The sequence below is a fragment of the Aegilops tauschii genome, chromosome 5 (assembly GCF_002575655.3).
Source record: "Aegilops tauschii subsp. strangulata cultivar AL8/78 chromosome 5, Aet v6.0, whole genome shotgun sequence".
Lineage (NCBI taxonomy): Eukaryota > Viridiplantae > Streptophyta > Magnoliopsida > Poales > Poaceae > Aegilops > Aegilops tauschii.
In genome coordinates this window covers 436,185,395-436,195,161 of record NC_053039.3, presented here as the reverse complement: position 1 = coordinate 436,195,161, position 9,767 = coordinate 436,185,395, and the positions used below count along the sequence as shown (strand labels likewise).

General features: G+C 51.2%; 1 protein-coding gene and 1 pseudogene across 1 annotated transcript; both read right to left on the bottom strand.

The window, feature by feature from the left end:
- Positions 1–3,313: 3,313 nt before the first annotated feature.
- Positions 3,314–4,696, bottom strand: LOC109749141 (uncharacterized). The gene is made up of 2 exons (XM_020308128.4): positions 4,369–4,696; positions 3,314–4,223 (listed from the first exon to the last, which is right to left on the bottom strand). The coding sequence occupies exons 1-2, from the start codon at positions 4,673–4,675 to the stop codon at positions 3,502–3,504; spliced, it is 1,029 nt and encodes a 342-aa protein (XP_020163717.1). The 5' UTR covers positions 4,676–4,696; the 3' UTR covers positions 3,314–3,501.
- A 1,959-nt stretch (positions 4,697–6,655) lies between these two features.
- On the bottom strand, positions 6,656–8,343 carry LOC109749148 (uncharacterized; annotated as a pseudogene).
- Positions 8,344–9,767: the final 1,424 nt, after the last annotated feature.

The following is a 9,767-nucleotide window of genomic DNA, read 5'->3' as shown; positions in this document are numbered from 1 at the left end:
AGAGCTCAGAGAGTCGAAGCCTATTCAGCGGGAAAAAGCGAGGGACACGTTGTTCGGACTGGAGCCCAGTGGTCTGATGGAAGCGTGGAACTCGTCATCGGTCGGTGATGATCGGTGGTACTCTGCAATGGGGGTTGAGTGGTGTGGGTTCGCGACCCTTGAGACTCGACCGGGACAGCGGAGGCTCGACGCGGTAATAGCGGCGAGGCGTGCGGTATGCACGGGACATGGAGACGGGCCAGGGCTCTGGTGATCATACATGTGGTGAGACAACTGCGAATTTGACTCAGAATGACTACAAGCAATGGTGAAATTCCTTCAAGTTTCAGACAGACGGTCAAGAAAGGAGCGGTGATGTTGAGTTCAGGTAACTCTTATGTGTGACACCCAATATGTGAGTTGTTCACTTTCACGCAGGTCATTGATCAGTGTGTGATGGCGTTGGACTGATACTCTGGAAGTTGGGAGCACAAACTAGAGTAACAAGGAACTTAATTTTGCTCGAGTGTTGACTGTGGTCAAGAAAAGAAGGGACTACAAGTTGCAGGTGGAGTCATATGGAGTCTTTGGAGTAGCAGCGGTACTCATGGGATAAGCTCAAGTCCAATGTACATGGAAGTTTGACGCATGGACGAATTCAAGGTGGTGGAGTATATTCGCCAAGGTGGAGTTTGTTAGAGTTGTGTCGAATATAGTGTACAAGGTAGGTTACAGTTGGACTTGTAGTTGTATTGTGTTTAGATAGGATATGGAGTCGTGTCCTAGTAGGACACTTGTATCCTAGGCCTCTCATATATAGTGGGGGTAGACACACGATGTAACCTATGCCAGCATAATAGCACAGGCACGCAAGGGGGAGCCGGCGGCGTGTGCCGGCGCCCGGGTGGCCGGTGTGCGGTATTGTGACGGTGTCACAGGGAGGAGTGCCCGTAGTCAGGCCCCGGGGATGTAGCCATATTGGTGAACCTCGTTAACAAATCTCGGTGTCGTGCTCGTGTGATTGCTTGGTCCTTGGATGATCGACAGTATGCCTCGGATTTATTCTAACAGGTATCATTCAAAATTCACGATGAAAACATCCATGACTTGGTTGAGTGCGTGTGCTTATTACTGGAGATGGCATGTTGTCCAGGAGTAGAAGACAAGAGATCATGATATAGAATGACACCACTCCAGAGAGATGGAGTGAGATAAGACAGGTCAAAAGGAGGGTCTCATGGTTTGTAAGCTGCCATGCATCTATGTTGGACAAAATGTCTTCCTTCAGTCACAACGAGAAGCAATATCGGATTTTGTGAGAATAGAAAACAGATTCAACACCATATATCAAGTCACCAATGTTTTTATCGGAGAGCTGAATCTTCAGATATTGGAACAAATGAAGTATTTACTTATCCGCATAAAATATGCCAACAAATTTCTATCAATTGCAAAGAAATAATACCACTATGGAGGCTTCTAAATTGCCGATTAATCTTGTTTCTTTCTTTGGCAAAAATAGGAAAGATCATCGCCCTCTGCATCGAGTGATGCACACAGATTAAGCTTGATGTGTTGTTATAATTAGCAGTTAGGGACCTACGTTCAACCAAGTTCTGCAAACCGTTGTATTTGTGTCTATACTGGTTAAGGGCATCTACAACGCTGACCCACAAATTTGCTCCGGCATCCGTTCGTGGATAAGAGGGACTAGTCCGCGGCCATCCAGCGAAGCCCACACACATTTCAACCACTGTTTCAACTAACCGGAGGAATTCATGCAAACAACGGTGGATCTTCATATAAACCGGATGAGATTCATGCAAACAAGGCGGATTTTTTGTTAAATTTTGAACATTTAGAACAAAAAAAACACAAACATAAACCTATCCCGCGGCAGCGGCCGTCGTCCACTTCCTCTGTATTCCGCATCGGTGACCACGTCCTCCATCTGCCTTCACCATGAGCGTTGGCGGGGTTTAAGACCAGTGAACTGAAGGTGTGGTCTTTGGCGAGAAAGAGTAGGACATAGAAGACGGACCGGCCCACATGGTACACAAGGCCCTGCTGCCTCCCATGCCCTACTCATCCTTGGAGGAGTCTGTGACCTGTCCATCGCCAGTGCCGGTGGACGTGAGATCGATGATGGAAGTGGACGGTCCATCACTGTCCACCTGCTACATGCGCCAGCAAAAGTTGGACGGCGGCGCATACGACGCGCAGCTGGCGGCATTATTGTCCTCGGACACTGTTCGTTGCGAGCGACGCATAGAGCATGTGCGGCCTCGTAGGCCGGCTGCTTCGCATCAAAGTTCGAGTTTGCCGCGACCATGGCGGCCACGGCCTCCTCCAGTCCTCGTTTGTGCGCTCACCGTAGATCTGGCCCTCTGCCAGCCAGTGCTGCTCGAGGAGGAATTGATTGTGCCTCTGCTCTTCCTCCGCCATGGCGGTGTCGGCATAGGAGCCGGAGCAAGCTGCTCCTCCTCCGCCATGGCAGTGTCGTAGTGCGCCTGCGCCTGCTCCATGGTCAGGCCGGCGACGCGGGTCCGGCGTGGTGTCATTGTCCGAGCCCGTCTCCATGGTGGGATCGACGTTGGAAACCTCTTGGAACTTCATTCCCAGCTCGATTCGCCAGGCGCGGCGGGACTGCCAGGCGGCTTCAAGAGCAACCACCTCGTGCTTCATCTCTGACAAAAGACTATCCCATAGAGCATTCCCGCTCGCGGTCATAGCGGATGTGGAGCAAAGGAGGATGGTGTGGAGCGGAAGTGTTGTGGTGTGGAGTTAGCCGGGTGTGGGCGCCTTTAATTACATTATTCCGGGAGGCCAAGCGTCCTTGTGTCAATGCGCGGCGTCAGGGTTGGTTCCTCGACCGGCCAGCCTGCTTAATTGCAGTGTATGGATGGACGGGCATTGAACGGGTGTGGTAGATATCCTTTCCATATAGTGAACATCGCTCCAGCATTGAACGGGCGCGGACACCGGCGCAGGCGGCTCTCTCGACCGGCGGCGCTTTAATGGCGACGCCAGTGAGAGGTCGCGTCCGCTCTGGGCCAGCGTCATTGCGGAGCGGCCACCCTGTAGAGGCATGAATGCGGGCAGCTGGCGAAAGGGCGGGAACGCGGGCGGGCGTGGGTGGAGGGTTTTGAGTTGGACAGGATAGTCAGGAGCGGGCATGGCAGTGGTCCAGACGCCCGCAAAGCCCTCCCCCATTTTCTCTTGGCAGACCGATGCAGACTGCGTTGGATGGCACAACACGTTCAAACCGTGTGGTTCGGATGTATGCGGCCAGTTTGAGGGTCCGTGTTGAAGATGCCCTAATGCACTCCAACTTTTCTTAAAATGGATGTTATGAAGATCCACGGTCAAATTAACGGTTCACATTCATTTTACAATAATAGCTTCATAGGGGTTATTTATCATTTTTATCATCGTGAGATCGTTACACTCACACGATGCTGGCGTCACTCACTGCCTTATTCCATGGTAGAGTAGATATGCGTATCTCCTTGGGGGCTTCAATTATGCTGCCAAGGCACGAACATGGTTGGCGCCACCGCTACGGTGGAACTTGGAGACAGCACAGTCCGTCGAGAAGAGCCCCGAGGAGAGATACTTTGAAGCGCCGCCCATGATGGGCATCTTAGCAGTGACATTCATCTTGTTGACATAGTCCAGCCTGTAGGTCTGGCCAAGGACACCGTCGACGACGTCTGTGAGGGAATGAAACTTGAAGCGGAGGTCAAGGTGCACCAGGCTGTCCTTCATGGTCTTGCCATAGCTGTGGATCTTGGAGTCCTCGTCGGTGATGGGCACCGCGCTGGCCGAGATGCTGAACACGCCCGCGAGATCCACCTTGACAGAGTTGACAGCGTCCGTGCGCTTCACGGATAGACCAGCTAGGGTCCTGGAGACCCACCGTGCATTGTTGGAGGTGTCTATGTTGATGGGTTCACCGTCGAAAGTGATCTCGATGTGGTCCTCTTCCTCGTCCCACTCGATGGCCCTGCGAGCGCCGACGAAGAGGCGGTGATCGCCGAAGCTCACGCCGAGGGACTGTATCCACGTGAAGGTGCGCTCGTTGACAGGGTTGTGGTTGCCGATGAAGCGCGCGTTGATGTGGAGGTCGGCGTCGGAGACGATGCAGAAGTCCTGGTCTTTCCTGCCGTGGAAGTAGAAGGTGACGCCGTCGCCGCCGGTGAAGCTAGGGTCGCCGCACGAGGTGCCGGGGTAGTTCGCACACCCTGCATGCGTACACGTACACATCAACAAACTCGATCACTACGAATCGATGGATCGACGATGCTAAGTAATCAGCAGTAAAAGAAGAATATAGTACGTATTTTGCTGCGTGTATATATGTGGGTGCATGCATAGTAGTGGACGTACTGCAGGAGGTCTCGCAGTAGCTGCATGACATCTCGCAGGACTTGGGGCAGAGGTCCGGGCACTGCGCCACGCAGGTCTTGCCCCAGTCGTCGTCGCAGATGAAGATGCGGTTGGGCTTGTTGTAGTTGGCCGGAGAGAGCTGGCCGTTGGCGTAGGACGGGACCTCGGGCTGGGGAGGCGTCCCGTCCCACGAAGGTGGAGTTTCCCAGAACCAGTTGGAAGGGGAAGGTGGCTGACCCATGACGCCGACCGCGAGCGTCGCCGCCACCAAGCTGCAGAACCACCCAATCTGCGGTACCTGAGACATTGCTGCTTTTCGACACGGCTGGGTGGTCGATCGAGATGATCTTGGAGTAGTGCTTGGTAGCGAGGGATTCTTATAGGAGATGGATGGATGGCCGTGACTTTGACATTGACAGAAAGGTTAATTGGAGGTCAAGTGACTTGTTTTGGGAAGTGAAGTAGGGGAAGGAAAGGTGCTCACAACTTGCTGGAATATATTGACCAAGCCAGGGTCGTCCAGTTGACATATATAGCCAGCTACACATACTATAGTCTTACACTACAGTATGCATGCACTTAGATTTTAGAGTGTAGTAAACCAGCTGCCGACGGCATGCAATGCATGTCACTGCTTCTTCACGTTATTAACAGAACGTTTAGTTATTCGGCAAGCGCTTGCTTAGCCTGGCCAAGCAAGGGACCATCGGATTTGGTTCCTGAGCTAGCTTGCCTTGTTGCGAGCGGTTGCAAGCCTTTTGTTCTATGGAGTGAGCGAGCCAAATCGGCTAGCCTCCGTCGGCAAGGCTAGCTTTGCCTAGCGAGGTAAACTGGCAAGGGATCCAAATGCACCCGCATACTGGAGCAGTACCTCAATCCACCGGCTCCTGGATTCCCGCTCCAAGCCCTCACACAAGTGACGCTCCGCACCTTTGCCTCCTCATCTCATCATCCGCGGCCGCTGCCGCAGCTGTCTCTCTGCAGTTTCCGAGAGAATTGGTCTTTTTTTTCCGAGAGAATTGGTCATTTGTTCATGAGGCCAAAATGTTGGCTCACCCAGGATTTCTCAGCTGGGTCTGTTAGGCCGCTTGTATTCTGGATCAAACTTTGAACATTTATAGAACTAAAAATGTGATTTGAATATGTTACAAAAAGTATATCAATGGATTTGTTTTCAAAAGATGATTCCAACCGTATAATTTTTGTCACTTTAGCTGTATGTAAGTCGCCTAAACTTTAAATTTGGATAAGGCAATTTTCCGACCGTTGATTCTTTTGTCAAGATTCATGCTGTCATTTTTACTTGTATGTGTTTAGGCTAATTTTTGACTTGATCCCATTTGGGGTAAGTCGATTTTATTCTTAGGCTGAATTTTTGACGTGCCCCTGTTTGGGGTAAGTCCAAAATTTTCTTAGGCCAAATTTTTGGCTTGCCCTGTTTGCGGTAAGGCCAAATTTTTGACTTGCCCAGTGCCCGGTCTACATGGAGGAGCTGCCTGGCAGACAATGGTGGAGTCACAAACTTGTGCGACTGCTCTCATGCATTCCATAGAAGTTGCATCATTGAGTGGCGTCGATATGCATGTCTTGCCGGCATGACATGACGCCATATCTCGGTTGTAAAAATTGTGCGTACATGACGACCGGGCTGCATTCTCGTGGGAGACGGCTGCGGCGGTTGCACAACCTATCCGCGGCCATCCGCGAAGTCGCACGGCCCCATACATTATGCATGGTCGGTGCTGGAAGTTATTTTCCGCACAGCCCCATGCTAGCCGGAGTTAATGGCAGGTCAGTTTGGTAGAAGAAGATGAGAGGGTGAAAGGAGGAAGACAAGGGTATTTGTGTCTCAAATTTAACATAATGGCATATAGTGGAGGATGAAAGAATTGTAACGGCATTTTCCCAATGTGCAGAATTGTAATGACATTTCGCCAACTCATGAAAGTTGTAGTGGCATAGATTCAATTAACCCTCGTTAACATACTCAATATTTCGGAGAACATGAATAAATCATGGATAGTACGTTGATTCATATCCAGACTAACATTATCGTTGTAAAACATTAGCTTCATTTTTTTTCGAAAAGGGAGACTCCCCGGCCTCTGCATCAGAACGATGCATACGACCACATTAATAAATAAGTAAAAAGGTTCAACAAGATCTAAAAGTCTGGAAACAAAACAAAATAAAGACGAACTCACAAAGAGCCTCCACGCCGCAAAAAAGGCCATAGAGCCACAACCGGCTGGCAAAACAAAGATAGGTAAACTAATCGCCTATCCTATTACATGGCCGCCATCCAAACCGGTTGAAAATATCCCGCGCTACCATCTCCCACCGGACAGATCCAGTAACCAAACGCTCCCTGGCCTCCATGGGAGTGAGTAAGGACCACATACGGAGCAGCGCCGTAGCTCGGAATAAAACCTGCAAAAGATGAATAGTTGTTGTTCTGTTAAAAGTCAAATCATTTCTGCAGTTCCAAATTGCCCATAACAACGCACATACTCCTACACGAATATGTCTAGCTGTGTCGGGCTCAATCCCGTCAAGCCACGTTCCAAATAACGTACCCACCGAATTCGGAGGAGTGATGTTAAAAGCAATTTGCACGGTGCGCCACAAAACTCTTGCCAGCGGGCACTCAAAGAAGAGGTGCTTAATGGTCTCGTCCCGATCACAGAAACTACACCTAGTAGATCCTGTCCAATTGCGCTTAACCAAGTTGTCCTTTGTTAAAATGACTTGTTTATGTACAAACCACATAAACACTTTGATCTTCAAAGGAACTTTTACTTTCCAAACATATTTGGAACTAGGAATGACACTGGAGTTAATGACGTCGATGTACATCGACTAGCTTCATAGAGCTTATTTATTCTCGTGTGGTCCCTACACACACTCTCTTATTTTTTTGCGGGCAGTCCTTACACACACTCAACTAGTACTAGTAGCATGCTTGTCGTATTATCCTTGGGGGTCCATTTACGCAGCCAAGGCATGGACACCACCAATGTGCCGAAACTTGGAGACGGCACAATCTGCGGAGAAGAGGCCCGACGAGAAGTACTTTCGCGCGCCACCCATGATGGGCATCTTGGCAGTCACATTCATCTTATTGACGTAGTCGGACCGATAGGTTTGGCCAAGCACGCCATCGACAACGTCACTGAGGGAATGGAACTTGAAGCGAAGGTCAAGGTGGACGAGACTGTCCTTCGCGGTCTTGCCATAGCTGTGGATCTTAGAGTCCTCGTCCGTGATCGGCACGGCGCTGGCCGAGATGCTGAACACATTGGCGAGATCCACCTTGATGGAGTTGACGACGTCTGTGCGTTGCACGGATAGACCGGATTGGGCCTTGGACACCCACTGGGCATTGTTGGCGACGTCTGTCCGTTGAAGGTGATCTCGATGTGGTCCTCGTCCTCCTCCCACACGACGGCCTTACGAGCGCCTACATAGAGGCGGTGGTCGCCGAAGGTGACACCGATGGCTCGTATCCATGTGAAGTTCCTCTTATTCACGGGGTTGTGGTTGCCGATAAAGTGCGCGTTGACGTAGAGATCGACGTCGGAGACGATGCAGAAATCCTGGTCCTTCCTGCCGTGGAAGTAGTAGGTGACACCGTCGCCGCCAGTGAAGCTAGGGTCGCCACACGAAGTGCCTGGAAACTCCACACACCCTACATACAAGGATCAAACTCAAAGGTGTATAAATCGACACTAATCCAAAAGTGAAATTTAAATTTGTTATGCAACACATTGATGGACATATGTTCGACCCCCGCGTCGCCCCCGCTCGGGCGACTCGGGCGGGTACCCAGCCCTAGCCGCCCCCGCTCCCGAATCCACCTTCCCTCACCCCGCCGCCGCCAGAGGACGCCGTTGGGATGCACCCGGGGACCGACGGCGGTGGCGGGGATCCTCCTCTCTCCCGCGTCTCACGGGTGGTGCGGAGTCCCTTGCGCATGCGTAGGCGTGGCAGATCTGACGGCGACGGTGATGGCCGCGGCGGCGGCGGCGGTGGCTGGCCCTATCTCGGGCGACGGCGACTGCGGCGCGTCGGGCAGCCCAGTCACGAGCGGCGGCGGGCGGCGGCTTGGTGGCACCTCTGGTCAGATCGGATCTGGCCGGTGCAGCAGGCGGTGGTGGACATCTCCTCCGTCGGAGGTGGTCGGCCTGAGGCTGGATGGTCAGATCTCGGGATCCGTCATCTAGTTCCAGCTGCTAGTCGGGAAGACATGGTTGCCGGTGAAAACCGAGCCGATGGCAGGCAATGGCGGCGTTCTGCGCCATTACCTTGATGAAGGCATCGTGGTGCAATGGCTGTCAACCCACTCGTGTTGCTCGGGGTGGTCTTCCAGATCGGACGATGGCAGTACTGCGGTGTCGTTTCTCTCTTGGGAGCATCGTTTGTGGAGCAGCATTGGAAGACAGAGGCAGCAGGTGGAGCGGCTTCTGTTGGAAATATGCCCTAGAGGCAATAATAAAATGGTTATTATTATATTTCTTTGTTCATGATAATTGTCTATTGTTCATGCTATAATTGTGTTATCCGGAAATCGTAATACATGTGTGAATACATAGACCACAACGTGTCCCTAGTAAGCCTCTAGTTGACTAGCTCGTTGATCAACAGATAGTCATGGTTTCCTGACTATGGACATTGGATGTCATTGATAACGGGATCACATCATTAGGAGAATGATGTGATGGACAAGACCCAATCCTAAGCATAGCTCAAAGATCGTGTAGTTCGTTTGCTAGAGCTTTTCCAATGTCAAGTGTCTTTTCCTTAGACCATGAGATCGTGTAACTCCCGGATGCCGTAGGAGTGCTTTGGGTGTGCCAAACGTCACAACGTAACTGGGTGACTATAAAGGTACACTACAGGTATCTCTGAAAGTGTCTGTTGGGTTGACACGGATCGAGACTGGGATTTGTCACTCCGTGTGACGGAGAGGTATCTCTGGGCCCACTCGGTAATGCATCATCATAATGAGCTCAATGTGACTAAGGAGTTAGTCACGGGATCATGCATTGCGGTACGAGTAAAGAGACTTGCCGGTAACGAGATTGAACAAGGTATTGGGATACCGACGATCGAATCTCGGGCAAATAACATACCGATTGACAAAGGGAATTGTATACGGGATTGATTGAATCCTCGACATCGTGGTTCATCCGATGAGATCATCGTGGAACATGTGGGAGCCAACATGGATATCCAGATCCCACTGTTGGTTATTGACCGGAGAGGCGTCTCGGTCATGTCTGCATGTCTCCCGAACCCGTAGGGTCTACACACTTAAGGTTCGGTGACGCTAGGGTTGTAGAGATATTAGTATGCGGAAACCCGAAAGTTGTTCGGAGTCCTGGATGAGATCCCGGACA

Excerpts from the sequence above, each read along its gene's own strand:
- LOC109749141 (XM_020308128.4), bottom strand. The coding sequence starts at position 4,675 with ATGTCTCAGGTACCGCAGATTGGGTGGTTCTGCAGCTTGGTGGCGGCG. Across the intron at positions 4,224-4,368 it reads CTACTGCGAGACCTCCTGCA|GGTGTGCGAACTACCCCGGC; the intron begins GTACGTCCACTA and ends GTACGCATGCAG.